Raw genomic sequence first — 15630 nt, 5'->3', positions numbered from 1 at the left:
GGGGATGCGGGTTCGATCCCTGGTCAGGGAACTAAGATCCCACATGCCTCGGGGCAACTAAGGCCGCGCACCACAACGGCTGAGCTCATGCACCTCAGTAAGAGAGCTTGCATGCTGCAAACTGCAGAGCCTGAGGGCCACGACTAGAAAGAGAAAACCCGCACGCCACAACTAGAGAGAAGACTGTGCGCTGCAATGAAAGATCCCACATGCCTCAATGACGATCCCTTATGCTGCAACTAAGACCTGACACAGCCAAAAAGATAAATTAAAAAAAAAAAAAAAAAAAAAAAGGGCACTGAGACACCAGAGTATTGAAGACATTTGAAAAGAACCCAAAAGAAGACAGACTGATACAGGTGCGGTGGGGAAGTAAAAGATCAACTAGGATGGAGAACAGAAAATGACCTTTCAGAAAGGAAGTTCCTTGCTTCTCCCACTGTACTAGGAATCCCCCCATGAGAGGATGGCTGCTTCTCCTTATAACTGGAAACTCCCTGAGTGGGTGATTATATCTTCCATATTTGCACAAAGTACTTCAAAGTGTGGAGCCAAATTACAGGAGGTAGAGAATCACCCCCCTTCCTTCCTTTCCATACGTTCTCCCAAGGTTTGGGCTCTGCATATGAGAGATGCTCAAAGCATTACTGGTGAACTGGCTGTGACCTTCTGAGAAGCGTCTTCCAGTCCCTCCACCCCCTCCCTGAACCTCTGCGAGTGGACTTTGGTGCCCTGGTCCTTCTGATCTCAGTTAACTGACTCATAAAAATATCCTTAATTAGTCCAAGGTTCAGGAAGACTTACCCCATTTTATAAGCAGCATATATTCATTCACGATATCCATTTGTTCTCAAGAGGCAGTGAGATAGCATTGCCCATCTGTTTTCCTCTTTATAATATTCCCTACATTCTAATTTTGATTCTTGTCTATTATTCATTTTTTCTATCTCTTCTTTTCCTCTCTCCCTGCTTCACTACTTGATAGACTCTGACCTCCATGTCCTCTGTTTTCTTCTCTTTTCCTGGAACCAGTGTCCACAGAAGACTTCGAGACTTTCTACAGACTTGAAGCAGCCCTCTGCCCAACCATGGCCAATCAACAGTTTGCCAGTAAGCTTCAGGAGGAAGTGATCTGCCCCATCTGCATGGATATTCTGCAGGGCCCTGCTACCATCGACTGCGGGCACACTTTCTGCCACAGGTGCATCACTCAGAGTTGGGAAGCAGCAGACAGCATTCTTAAATGTCCCCTCTGCAACAAAACTGTGAGGGGGGACACGATCGTGCCCAACTGGCTGTTGGCGAATCTGGTGGGGAAAATCCAAGCTATGGATCCCTCTGAGATGCAGCCAGAAACGAAAGAGCTGAGATGTCTGAGGCACGGGGAGAAGTGTCATTTCTTCTGTGAGTTCGATGGCAAGTTCCTCTGTGTGGTGTGTCATGAATCCAAGGACCACAAATCCCACAATGCAACTTTGATAGAAGAAGCTGCCCAGAGTTATCAGGTAGGCATTTGGGGATTCCCCTCCCTGTACCCACATCAGACTAGGAGTTCAGTGAGGACCTGGAAACTGTCACCTTCTCCCTCTGGGTTTGTACCCTATTGCCCCCATCTTTGCCCTTGAGTAGACAATTTGCAGTCAGGCCCAGTAGCTTCAAAGGTCTAAGTCTGGAGAACTGATGCCTGTTGAAACCAAGGTATAATGGAGAATGGAAAGAACACGGAATTTTGAGTCAGAAGTGTAGGTTCAAGTTCACACTCCTGAATTTACAGAATATTGTTCAAGGAGTCACTTCACCTCTCTGAGCTGCAGGTACCTCACCTTTCAAATGGGACAAACAAAATGTATCTCTTAAGAGTCGCTGGTATGACAAATGAGGGAAGGTTTGTGGAAGTTCTTTGATAACCCCAAAGCACATCCAAATATTAGTTATAATTTATTGCCACATTCCTCTCTTGTAGGTCACTTAGGCTCCAGATTTCTCCCTCCCCAGCCCCCAGCTTGAACAGGAAAGGAGGCTCTATAATAATTACACAGGGACTCACCCACCATCCTGAGAGGTCAGGAGGGTGTCATGAGGCTGAGAGAACTCCAGGCACAACTTGCCAAGACAACTTTCTCTCCACAGGGGCGGATTCAATCGCAGGTTGAGGCCTTGCAGCAAAAAGAGAGGGCGATAGTTCAAATGAAGTCACAAGGTGAACAGAGGCTCGATGTCTTCATGGTAAGAAAAAACTCAGGTGTGGTTCTCTCTGTCCATGAGCTCCAAAGCAGAAATGGCATCTCTGCAAAACTCCTGGAATCCCTTATTACACTGACCACTCAAAAAGACCTCATTGACAAACAAACAGGTCCAGAACAGGATGGAGTTAAGGAGGGACAGAAAGAATTGTGGCATCATGGGTCAGGGGGTGTTCAAGCCTTCTCCTCCTCCACAGCACTTGGTCTGCCAGATGCTAGCACCTTCCACATCCAGCCTCATATTCTTGGAGTAGGTTGGCTGCTTTGGTCTCCTCCATCTGGGGACAGGTAGTGTAAAAAAAACCAGTGCTGGTCTTAGAATCGGAAATACCAGTTTTAAGACCCAGCTCTGCCCCTCACGGTCCCTTACTAACTAGAAATTGATTTCCCCAGTTAGAAAATGAAGGCACTATAAACCCACCCAATTATCTTTACCGATTTTGTGTGACGGGGTGTGTGCAAAGGAAAAACTCTGGGTGAAAGCAGATTATAAACTGAAAAGCCTTCTGGAAATGTGAGTACTAGATACTTAGGTATTAAGTATTAGCTACTTAGGTCCTCGAAGGCAAAAAAACATAAATAGGGCTTCCCTGGTGGCGCAGTGGTTGAGAATCTGCCTGCCAATGCAGGGAACACGGGTTCAAGCCCTGGTCTGGAAAGATCCCACATGCCGCGGAGCAACTAGGCCCGTGAGCCACAACTACTGAGCCTGCGCGTCTGGAGCCTGTGCTCCCAACAAGAGAGGCCGCGCTGGTGAGAGGCCCGCGCTTGCCGCAACTAGAGAAAGCCCTTGCACAGAAAAGAAGACCCAACACAGCCAAAAATAGATAAATAAATAAATTAATTAAAAACAAAAAACCAAAAAACATAAATAACCTAAAATGAAAACAAAGCACATAGTAAATGCTTTAAAAAGTTTGCTCTCCTCTCCTTTCCTTTCCTCCAGGTCTGCCACCGCACATTGCTCAGAATAAACTTAATAAAATGAAAACATTGAATAAAATGGGCTAGAAGGAACTTTGAGGGCTTCCTCTCATCTTCTGAGTGTCCATTTTCCTTGCCCCCAGGCCCACGTGGAATCTGAGAGGCAAAAGATCATCACAGCATTCAGACAGCTGCATCACGTGCTACAGGAGGAGAAGAACTTCCTCCTGTCACGGATCAACTGGTTGGATCAGGAGATCACCAAGTCGAAGAAATTCTATGTCATTTCCACCAAGTCGCAGCTGAACTCTCTCGGGAAGCTTAAGGATTCCCTGAAGGCCAGGCAGTGTTTGCCGCCCGGCCAGCTGCTCCAGGTGCGGAGAATCCCTTGGGGGCCAAGTTGTAAAAAGGTAGCAGTCCATCCCCAGTCACAGGTCAGAACACTGACCACCTGGCAGAATACCAGAGTTACGCCTCTCCTCCCTCCTTCCCCTAGCCCAGTGCTGTGCAGTAGAAATACAATGTGAGCCACACGTGTAATTTACAAGCATATTGCAAGCCACATATGCGATGTCAACTTTTTTTCTCATAGCCACATTAAAAAGATAAAAAGAAACAGGCAAAATTAATTTAAATAAAATATTTTTTATTTAAATATATATCCAGAATATTATCATTTCAATCTGTTAACCAATATTTTTAAAGTATTAACGAAATATTTTATGAACCTCCCCCTTTTTAAAAACTGAGTCTTTGAAATCTGGTATATGTTTGTCAGATCCCAACTCAGACACCACATTTTCAATGGGTGAAGTAAAATGTAGTCCGACCAAATCGATCTAGTTGTGTTTAATGGAAAAATATTTTACACTACTTCAGCTTTTTAATTTAAATTTGGACTAGTGAAACTTCAATAAAATTTGGTTCCTCATCATACTGGCCACATTTCAAGTGTTCAGTAGCCACGTGTGGCTGGTGGCTGCCATATTGGACAGTACGGATCTAGCTGATGCACGAAATAAGCTGAGATCCCTCCTAAATCCATCTCCCACTCCCACCAGTTCAGAAGTCCATTTCTTTCTGTCACGAAAGACCATGCAAAGTCATTCCAATCCTTCTCCTGTCCCCCCGCTCCAGTCTCTGGTTTAGTCTCAGAGATAAATTTATCTTCAAACAACTCAGTTAGTTCCCCTCGCGGTCTAACCATTTTCCTGCCTACTGGCATATCGGACGCTTCTTGGAGGAGCCCTTTATGGAGCGTGGGAAGAGAGAGGTGTTCTCACTCCACCTATTCTACCCCCACGCCCAGCAGGGTCAGCACTTCCTCCTTGGCTCCTGTGAATCAGCCAAGTGCTGAGGCCGTGCCCTTTCTCCTTCTCTTTTAGGACATCAAAGCTGTCTTGCGCAGGTACGATGGGCCACCCCAAGTGCATTTTGCCTACTGATTCATTCATCGTACAATGCTCAACATGCATTCAAGCACACTCAACATTCCTCCCTCCCAAATTCCTGCCTACTCTGTCTAACTGCAGTCAGGTACTTAGGCTATAGAGAGCAAAGGCCTGAGCTGAGCATATTAGCTCATAGGTTGGTTACTAAAGAGAAGAGCTGTTTTCTTTAGGTTCCTATTTCTTCATCACAGATTCTCCTATTTTCTTGCACCTCCTGCATGACCCCTTGCTCAACTAGATGGCTCCTGGGTCCCTACCCCATCTCCCTGCCCCCTTCTTCTCTGCTTGTCTCTGGCTTCATCTCCCATCTGCATTTCCATATCCCACTATGCCCCACCTCACCCTGAGCCCATATCCCCAGCCCTGGCTCCTGACTCCCAGCTCACTATCCTGATTTCCTTCCCCAACCTCAGGGCTCCGTCACCTCATCCCCATCTCTTTGTCACAGCTCCTCCTCCCCTGCACCCCATCCTTTGATCTCACCATCCAGTTGAGCCATATCTTTCTAGGAGTGAAGGATTTTGCTTTCTCAACCCAACCCCTATTTCAATGCACCTGGAGAAAAAACTCAGTGAAGCCAAGTCACGGCATGATTCCTTCACAGAGAGCCTGAAGAAATTCAAAGGTAAGGAAGAGGCTGTCACCGTCTCGGCTCACCTACCTCTAGGGGATTCTTCTCCCATTCTTTTCCCGGAGGAAATGGGGCTGTAACTCATCCATGCCAATAGTAATCACAGGACCTTTCCAATGCCAGGCTCTCTGCTGAGCACTTTCCGTGCATCCTTATGCTTCTTTTCAGGCATTTCTTGCACTCTGTCTTCATCATGTTTCACTTATCTTCCTCCCTACTCCTGTGAAAGCCACAAAAGGTCCCCTTGCCTAGCACAGTGACTGTCAGGAAGTTGGTTCTCGGTTGTCTGGTGGACCAGAGAAGAGGCAGAAACTGTGTGATCTCCAGCAAGTCGCTTTTACTTCTCTGGTTCACACTGGAGCTCCATCTATTGCTGACTACAGAAGAAGAGAAAACAGATTCAAAGGCAATGACATTCTGGGGAAGTCCCTCTTACAGCCTTGCAGGCAAACAGAGATCAGACAGAAGTGGATGACTTGGGCTTTAGATATTCGGTCAGATATTTTTCAAAGACACGTCTGGGTTTGCAACTAGGAAGACTGTTGGGTATTTGTAAGGACTCCCTTCACTGCAAAAGTTGTGTTTGTCTAAACCAGGAGTAGCGACAGCTGGATGGAGTTTTCTCCCAGGAAATATCACAAGAGCCCCCCACGTCCCCATACACCCCTCCCATGTGCCTATGGAAAAGGACCAGGACAACGCCCCCTAGAACATCACTCATTCAGCTAAGAATCTTCGCTCACCAGACACAGCGTTTTTTTCTGAATTTTGTTTTTTGAGCTCTTCTTTTCCCCAGTAACTGCTCTGCTTTGTCCAGCTCTCCCATCCCACTGGGTGTAATCTCATCTGGCCCAACAATTTCACAGTCATTTCAGGTTTAAAATAGTTTAGTTCTGGCGTTCCCTGGTGGCCTAGTGGTTAGGATTCCAGGCTTTTGCTGCCTTGGCCTGGGTTCAATCTCTGGTCAGGGAACTAAGATCCAAAAACTAAAAAATAAAATAGTTTGGTTCCAGTTTAGAATTTCAGTGAAGGGATCCACTACCCTTTCACTTCGGCACAGGCTGGAGGAGGGAGATACAAAGACGCACCTTGTGGTAGAGATGAACGTGGTCTGGTCTGTCTTCCCTACACACACACACACACACACACACACACACACACACACACACAGTCCCCAAACTCCCATCTGGCCCTGTTAAAGCCCAGGGGGTGGAGGGGGTGCTGGCGAGTCTATTCACAACACTGGTCCAATCTCCATAGCTCCCTAGTCTGAGGGTCATTGTCTCCTGTTGGGGAATTACTGGGTCTGGGAAGCCAGGGGTGGAGGGGGGTGGTGGCTGGACCCTGAAGGCCCTGTAGGCATAGCGCTCAGGGCAGTGTTTGCTCTGGCTCCAGGTATGCGGACCCTTCAGATGAGATGCCCACGTGTCTCCCTCCACCTATCCCCAGGGCTGGTTCTATACTCTCCTGGAGCTACAGATAACTAGAAAGGTGCAGGGGCCCAGAGGAAGCCCCTTATCTAGGGGTCCCACCCTACAGCTCTTCACCTAGTCCAGCATCCCTACAGGTAATCCAGGCTGGACATGGGCCATCATCCCCATGTTCTGAGCTCATCCTTCAACCACACAAAGTCTTTTGTCCTCTGCCCCTATTTCCGTCAGGGTACACAGAAGTCAACAGCCCTCCATGTCTGGGAGACAGGAGACGTGGGGCACGAAGCTCCCTGCTTGGAGAGAACCAGGACAGAAGGGCACTAAGCTCCTTCATCAGCAGCTCCGTCTGCTTTCTTCTCTCGAGTCCTCTCTTAGGGGGAGGAGAGAGGAATTGCCATCCAGGCTTTAAGAGGGTGAGACCACCCTTTACCACACCCTGCTCCTGAGTGGCTGGTACCACAGCAGGCTTTCTTTTGAAGCTAAAGGGTGAGGCCAAGAAGCACCTTTTGTCCCTCAGCCCTTTCTCCTCAGTTCTCCTCACTAGGGAGGGACTAGATTTGCTCTGCCTAGTATGGTGGCCGCTAGCCATACGTGCACTTGGGCATTTGAAATGCGGCTAGTCCAAAGCCAAGTGTGCTGTCAGTGAAGGAAACACGTCAGATTTCACAAGACTTAGTATGAAAATAGAATGTAAAATATAGCAATAATTTCTTATATGTTGAAAGGGCAATATCTTAAAAATAATGGGTTAAATAGAAAATATAATTAAAATTAATTTTATCTGTTTCTTTTTACTTTTTGTAATGGGACTACTAGAAAATTTAAAATGTTATTTGTGGTTCAGAGTATATTTCTACTGGACAGTGCTGGGCTGGAGAGCCACTTCAGGGAAGCAGAAAGGGCATCTCTCAGTGTTTTACACCCTCTCGGTCCACTAAGAGTATGAGAGACAAATCCAAGGCATTTGAGATCAGTGCCCTGCTGTGTGATTGGTGCTGGGTTCCTTGCTCAACCTCTCTGGACTCCCTCCATCTCATTCTGTTCTCTCTCCACAGACAGCCTCCAGCCTGAGAGCAAGAAAGATAAAAGCAAATTCTTCAAAGGCATGACTGAAGAACAAATAAAGAGCTGTAAGTGATGATTGCTCCTGCCATTTGGGGAAAGTGAAAAAAGCAAAGGCAAAGAATTCTGTCTCTCTGATTACATGAAGGCCAAATATAAGTGAATACCCATTCCTCATCAGTTGAGAAGAACAGGCATATGGATGTGCTTTATTATTTTAAACTCAGGTAACTCACCAAACAGTGACAAATCCCAAAATTTAGAAGTATTCAAAAGTAATAGAAAATTGTAAATTTATTTCTTCATTCCTCAGAGTAAGGGAGGAAAAGGTAAGACAAGGAGAAGATAAAGGCAGCTCAGTCTCTGTGGTATTAGCTGCCCTCAGCCATAGGCTGGGTTTCTGGTTATAAGTCAGGTCAGGACAGCTCAGGGGAGGAAGACCCACTGTAACAGCAGCCTATGCCAAAGTCATCAGAGATGGCTCTGCCATCTGAGATGGTAACACTAGAGGTACCATTTCTTAAAGGCCCACCATGTGCTAAGCACCCCGCATCTAATAGTTCAAAATCCCACAACTATCCTCCAAGGTAGGTGTTATTATCGGCAATTTACAGTAAGGCCCCTGCAGCTCCAGAGAAGTGAGGTAAATTAAACCCAAGTCATGTGACTATTAAGTGGCAAAAACAACATTAGGAATCATTTTGCCAAAGCCAGAAACGAAATACGTAATGCCTTCCAAAGCTGAGAGCAGGACTTAGGAATTCCGTTCCACCAGCAGTTTCTCCCCCAGGGGAGCTATCGGTATTTGCAGATGTTAAGTCTCCATTGTGCTCTCTGCCTTGTGTCCTGTTGAATGTTTCACATCCCAGGCCCCAGGAAACACTCTAGGCCAGTAAAGACCCTCCCCCTCCTCCTGCAGGCACCGGGACAACCTGAAAGGTTTCCACACTTCCCCGTGAGTGGGCGGCAGTCCTCACTGAGAACCACCTATTCTTGTTCTTATTGATGGTGGCAGGGTGCTTGGTTTTGTTTTTAGTTTGCAGCTTCTGGTTATCAAGACTAAAATAGGTTTTCTCGTCTCAATTCCTAGGGTACCTGTCAAACAAAAACAATCCTAAAATGAACAAAACCTTGGAGCCTGAGTCGACCGCTCCAGGTAGGAGTCCTGCCCCTGACCACTGGTGGCTTCCAGTGGTGGAGTCAGGGAACCTCTAAGACTACAGAGGGTCAAAATGCTGTCTCCACCCCCAGCATAGATGGGAATGCACTGGACTGACACTGCAGAGGAAGGAAAGACAGTAGACTGTAGAAAGAACTTCCTAACATACAAGATCACCCTCCCTGACCAGAGTTAGGTGGGAATGAATAACTGTTCTCAGTTCCAGCTTGGGTTGGAGGGGAATAGACACAGAGCAGAAAGAGGAATTTAGAGAGACTGTAAGAGGGCCTGGAAGTTGAGAGAGGAAGAGGAAGGGCTGTAGAAACTAGCGTTCTTGAAAACTTCGGGTGCTAAGATGGCATGGGCAGAGATGGGGGTGGGGATAGCAGGCATTTCATCCATCTCCTCTTCCCCTTCCCAGAGTATACCTCCTCCAGGAAATAATCTACCACCTGATCAGTTTACTCCTAACTTGTTCAGGTGTGCTTTTGTTACCAAACCAGGTTTGTTCGCCCCACGCGCAGCCAGCCAAATGCCGAGACGCTGAGGTTTGTAGCAGAGAAAGTTTATTCACAAGGCAGCCAAGGGAGGAAACGGGAGAACAAGTCTCAGGTCTGCCTCCCTGAAGGCGAGGGGCTTGAGATATTTATGGGATCATGAAACAGGGTGGTCTCGGGCGTGGGGAAAGATGATCAGAGGTAGGGAAAAGGGGAGGTAATCAGCGTTCTGCGGCACAGGCGGATTTGGGTTACATGCTTCTTCATGGGATGCATGTTCAAAAATGGAGGTGCTTAGCATAATTTGAGGATGGAGTTTTGGCCCTCTGATGTCAAAAGGTTGTTCCTCTGACACCTGTACAGGTCTAGTTTTAGGGTTTTAGCCAGCTCAAACTGGACAAGAGCTCACTCCAATTCCTAAAGAAACAACTTAAGCTTCCATTAGTATAGCGACTCATGTCAGAGGTGTTATCTATAGGGCTGGTTGATGAGTCTTGTGCTATATTACCTGGAGGGTATGCAATTAAAGAGGGAAAAAAGTCACTAAAGGGAGCTTAATCAGTGAAGGCAGCTTACAAGCAAAGGGGTTTTAACAAGCTGTTCCCTTATCTATCAGTCTGTAAGACAAGCCCAAGAATTTCTGTTGGTACCCAGCTTCTGGAACCGTCTGGAGCACGGTTTCACCTTCTTGAGTCTAACCTTGATCCCTCCTGCTGTGTCTAGAGCTCAGCAGTACTTTCTGGCATTGCTGCCTTGCTCCCACTGACCTCTCTTTTCTCCTCTCCTTCTCCCTCAAAGTTGACAGAACAACTAAACCAGTGCCACCAAATCCCAAACCCTCAACTTCATTCGCCCCACTCTTCCGGAGCCGAAGCAGGGCCTCTTTTGTTTCTTATTTACCAATCCAAGACAGCTCTGAGAACCTGGGGGGCCCTGGAGCTACGGTTATTGAAGAGCACAAGATGGCGCTGGGTGAGTGGCTGAGAGCAGTGAAGGGTCCCTGAGTGGAGGTGGGCTGAGGGAGATGGGGGTGATGTTGACGATTTGGAGAAGGAAGAGGGGGTTCTCAAGCAAAAAGAGGAAGATGACCTGGAAGCCCCAGCTTGGCTTCTGCTTATTGCTTTGGCTGTGGTACCCCCTGGTGGATAAAGGAAGTCACTATAGTTGACTGCTCCGGTCCACTTTTTTTTTTTCTTTTTTTTAAACTATTTACCTAGGCATCAGTTCAGCCAAGGTAGACCCTAGAGACCAGTAAGGACTGCCTGGGCCACAATTCACCTAACTCATCCCCATGAACCTGGTCACTCTTTCTCCTCTTCCCCACATTCCCACATCCTCCATCTCTCCCCAACCCCCATCCAGCAGGGAGAATTAAGTAATATTACAGTAAGAGGGTGTGAGATTAGATGACAAATCAGACAACAGATCAGACAACAAATCAGACAACATATCAGACAACAAAGTAGACAACAAATCAGATAACAAATCAGACAACAAACAGAATGAGGCCCCCATTCCTAAGTCTTTGGCAAAGACTGGAACCACAGCTGCTCAAGCAATTGTAGAGGGCAGATGGGGGACTTCTAGCCTTGACAAACTATAACTTAATGTCCAAATCCAATTAAAAGTGTGCATGTGTGGGGACCTCCCTGACGGTCCAGTGGCTAAGACTCCACGCTTCCACTCCAGGGAGTGTGGATTCGATCCCTGGTGGGGGAACTAAGATCCCCCATGGTCACGCTGACATAAAAAAAAAAAAAAAAAGGGGACTTCCCTGGTGGCGCAGTGGTTAGGAATCCGCCTGCCAGTGCAGGGGACATGGGTTTGAGCCCTGGTCCGGGAAGATCCCACATGCCGCAGAGCAACTAAGCCTGTGCGCCACAACTACTGAGCCTGCGCTCTAGAGCCCGCGAGCCACAACTACTGAGCCCACGTGCCACAACTACTGAAGCCAGCGCACCTAGAGCCCGTGCTTCACAACAAGAGAAGCCACCGCAATGAGAAGCCCGCACACCGCAGTGAAGACCCAACACAGCCAAAAATAAATAAATAAATATAATTTAAAAAAAAAAAAAAGGTGTGCTTCTGCGGTGAGACTGGGCTGACTATCTCTCCTTCTGCATTCCACCCCTCCATTTATGCCTGTTTCTGAGGGGCTGCACTTTAGAAAATTACTCGAGCTCAGATAGCCTGAGCCTCGACATCTCTTATACAAGCCTCAAATCTTCTTCGAGATATGAGGACCACAGGAAACGGGGAAGGAAGAGGAGAGTCTCAGCTGAGTGTTGAAATGACACCCCCCTCACCACCAATGAAGAGCACGCTCAGAGCAGCATATGGTGAAATTTAGGAATTAACTTCAAAGAGGGGGAGGGGGGATAGGACTTCTCTGGGGACAAAGAGGACTCTGACTATGAAGAGAAAGCCATCCTAAAGGGGGCTGGACGACTTGACCTGGGGCTGCCCCTCTTTCTCCTCCTTATCTTCCCGCAGTCCCAGTGACCCTGGATGCGGCCTCGGCTCACCCGGATCTCATCATTTCCCAGGATCTGAAGACAGTGACGCTGGACCAAGTTTCTCAAAGCGGCTGGACTGAGCCCACCGACCCTGAGCGCTTCCATCCGTTCCGCTGTGTCCTGGGCTTGCCAGGCTTCTCCACCGGCTGCCAGGCCTGGGAGGCGGAGCTCCAAGGGCCCGGGGGCGGGGGCTGCGTGGTGGGCGTGGCCTCAGATCCAGTACCACGGAGGGGAACGCTGGTGTTGGCGCCCTTGACCGGCTTCTGGGCGCTGCGCATCGCAAGCTCCAAGTGCCAGGCGCTCACCGAGGGCGGCACCCGGGAGGATCTCTCGGTCTGTCCCAGGAAAGTGGGCGTCCGCGTGAATCACGAATGCGGGAAGGTCGTCTTCTACGACGCCACTACCAGCAACAACATCTACACCTTCCAGGCCTCCTTTGCAGGGCAGGTCTTCCCCTTTTTCCGGCTCTTGTTTCCCGGCACCCAGATCACCCTGAGTCCCTAGAGTTGTTCCTTTGCCTTTCTCTCTGTCTCCTCCCCGTTGCTTCCTCTCTTTGGGATATGCTGCCGCTGGTAGGTAGGGTTGAAGCTAGACTTCCAGGAGCAATTTAGGAAGGTTACACTCTTCGGGCTTCTTGATCCAGGCCTGATGTCTCTGACCTCCCTTTAATAAAATTTCCTTTTTCTTTCAGTCCCCCTTTCTCCCCAGTATACCTCGGTCGAAAAGAAAGCTTCAAATACACGAAAAGACTCCACACAAGGCTATTTATTGTCACACTGTAAATCGATAGGTGATAGTTGAAAACTCTGCAATGAGAAAGTTGGTTGAGATCCAGATACAGGGGACCAGACAACTGACTTTGGCCTGCGGCGGCTTTCTCCTCCTCCAACTCATTCCCCGAAGCCCCTGGGTGCGTGTGCGGGCTTGACCCATTTGACCTCATCCTTTCTGGGGATCTGAAAAACATGGCGCCGGACCGCTGGATGTTGTCTCCCCAGGCGACTCAGTCAGGTCTGCCCCCTCGCCTTCTATCCACTTTGCAAATAAGGACTATCTGTGTACTATTTTATGGTGACCTCCAGGATATATTAAGTGAAAAAAACAAGGTGGAGAACAGCGCACACCGCATGCTACATTTTACCTAAGAAAAGGGGAAATGTAAATATACATTTTGGGGGGCTTATATTTATTTTTTAAGTGGAAGGATAAACCAAAACCTAACAAAAACAGTTACCTGTGGGGGTGGGGGTTGGGGAAAGGAAAACCAGGTGGAAGAGATGGAAATTAGTCTTTTCTAAATGTACTTTGTTTTGTATGTTTGGCTTTGGAATCATGTAAATGTTTTACATCACTATAAAACAAAATTAAGTTAAAACAAGACAAAATGAAACTGTGTGTGTAGTTGGTAGCTTAAACTTTCTGCAGTTGGTAAGTCCTTAGAAAGGAGTTATTTTAGGTGACTTTAAAATGCAGTAATTTAGCTGTATATCCCCAGTGGGATATAGCCTAATGACAAAAAGAAGTGAAAATAAAACTTAAAATGTTCAGTTGTCATCTGGGTAATAATATTTTTGTTGTTATTCTGAATATATTATATATTACGTACATGTACATACACATATATAATAGGATAAAGAAAATAAGCAATTATGTTAATGTTACCAGGAACCAAGATTTTCAACCTGAAAGATTAGGTTTCTCTTATGATTATGACATAAAAGAAGAGAAATAAAAACATAGTGATCCCAAATTTGAATTGGAAAATCAGTATAAACTCATGATGTGTTTTCTCTTAAAAAATACTAAAATGTATTTCTTAGTTCCCTTCACAAAGAAGGCCTAATATTAATAGCCTAACTGGATACACTGAGCAAGCACTGCTTACATCCATATGGTGATCTTATTATTTCCCACCAAAAAGAAAACGGCTCCTTGGGACTTCCCTGGTGGTCCAGTGGTTAAGACTCCTTGCTTCCATTGCAGGAGGCATGGGTTCGATCCCTGGTCGGGGAGCTAAGATCCTACATGCCCCGTGGCGTGGCAAAAAAAAAAAAAAAAAAGGGTTCCTTAAAGAACTGGCTAATTCTAGGTCTGGGAGAAAAAATATACAAGATGATTCCGGAGCATCTTGTCACATCAGATTGTGAGAAAGCTACTGGGGTCATGTCAAAAATGACTCAGGAGCCAACATGAAGGGTTAAAGATGGGATACTTTTGGCATGAATAAGGATAATAACTGCAATTGATTGAGACACGTCATATATGCAAAAAATTCCATCAGTTCATCATGACAACTAAAAACTAAACTCATTGGTCATTTTTGGAGAATGCTAGGAAACTATACCACTTTCTGAACACTGGTAAATACTCAGTTTTTTATGCTGTCATTCTTGTACAAATATATCTAAGAATACCAAATGGTTGAGGGACAGTTCTTTATTACAAACTCCAGCTAATAAATGAAGACAGTGGAAGAATATCATTCTTTTGTAACACCCAATGAAATAATGCACCTATGCAATAATCATCAACGGCTGCTAGAAGCATATGTGAAAAGCCGATGGGGAATCTTACAATGATGAATCAGGCTGACAACACCTGAACCCACTGACCAATCCTAACATCATAAAAAGAAAGACAATCCAACATTATGTGCCTTCCAATGTAATACAACAGGAGGTAACGACTTGATACTTGCCAAAAATGATGAATCTAAAACCCATCACAGTTCTGGATCTACCAGAATCATTTAAAAAACGCTGCAGAGGCTTCCCTGGTGGCGCAGTGGTTGAGAATCTGCCTGCCGATGCAGGGGACACGGGTTCGAGCCCTGGTCTGGGAAGATCCCACATGCCGCGGAGCAACTAGGCCCGTGAGCCACAACTACTGAGCCTGCGCGTCTGGAGCCTGTGCTCCGCAACAAGAGAGGCCACGATAGTGAGAGGCCCGCGCACCGCGATGAAGAGTGGCCCCCGCTTGCTGCAACTGGAGAAAGCCCTCGCACAGAAACGAAGACCCAACGCAGCCAAAAATAAATAAATAAATAAATAAATAAATAAATAAATAAATATAATAATAAAAAGATAAAAGATCACCAAAGACTGTTTATTTAAAAAAACAAACAAACAAACAAACAAAAACGCTGCAGAGATGCAGTCAGCAAATCCCAGTCTGGGAAAATTCATAGGACAAAGGACCAGTTTTCTTCATCAGATAAATTTCCAGAAGAAAAAGGGTTTGGGGGGGTGATGAGAGAAAGGGAACCTATAGATTAAAAGAGACTTAAAGGACATATCAAAAGAACGCAGTGGTAGACTTGTTTGCATCCCGGTTTGAACAAATTAATTGTAATCTAATGTTTAAAACATGAGACAGAAATTTTAACACTGACTGTACATTTATATTAAACCTCTTTAAAAACGAGGTTTTGGTATACTGAAGCTTTTTTTTTAGGCTCCTCTGGGTCTTAGTTATGGCACGCGGGATCTTCCTTGCGGCATGCAGACTCTTTAGTTGCGGCATGCATGTGGGATCTAGTTCCCCATCCAGGGAAGTCCCTGAAATTTTATTAATAAAATATGTCTGAGATTTGCTTAAAAATAACACACTGGAGGGAGGGAGATGCAAGAGGGAATAGATATGGGAACATATGTATATGTATAACTGATTCACTTTGTTATAAAGCAGAAACTAACACACCATTGTAAAGCAATT

The 15630-nt window shown here is 46.3% G+C and overlaps 1 protein-coding gene across 1 annotated transcript; it reads left to right on the top strand.

The window, feature by feature from the left end:
• The first annotated feature begins 1088 nt into the window (after positions 1–1088).
• On the top strand, positions 1089–12446 carry TRIM31 (tripartite motif containing 31). The gene is made up of 9 exons (XM_059940716.1): positions 1089–1505; positions 2131–2226; positions 3311–3541; positions 4553–4561; positions 5114–5243; positions 7738–7812; positions 8835–8900; positions 10199–10372; positions 11894–12446. Exons 1-9 carry the CDS (start codon positions 1089–1091, stop codon positions 12418–12420), a joined length of 1725 nt encoding a protein of 574 aa, XP_059796699.1. The 3' UTR covers positions 12421–12446.
• The last annotated feature ends 3184 nt before the right edge of the window (positions 12447–15630 follow it).

The sequence above is a fragment of the Balaenoptera ricei genome, chromosome 11 (assembly GCF_028023285.1).
Source record: "Balaenoptera ricei isolate mBalRic1 chromosome 11, mBalRic1.hap2, whole genome shotgun sequence".
In the NCBI taxonomy this organism is placed as follows: Eukaryota; Metazoa; Chordata; class Mammalia; order Artiodactyla; family Balaenopteridae; genus Balaenoptera; species Balaenoptera ricei.
This window is presented reverse-complemented; position numbering and strand designations above follow the sequence as displayed.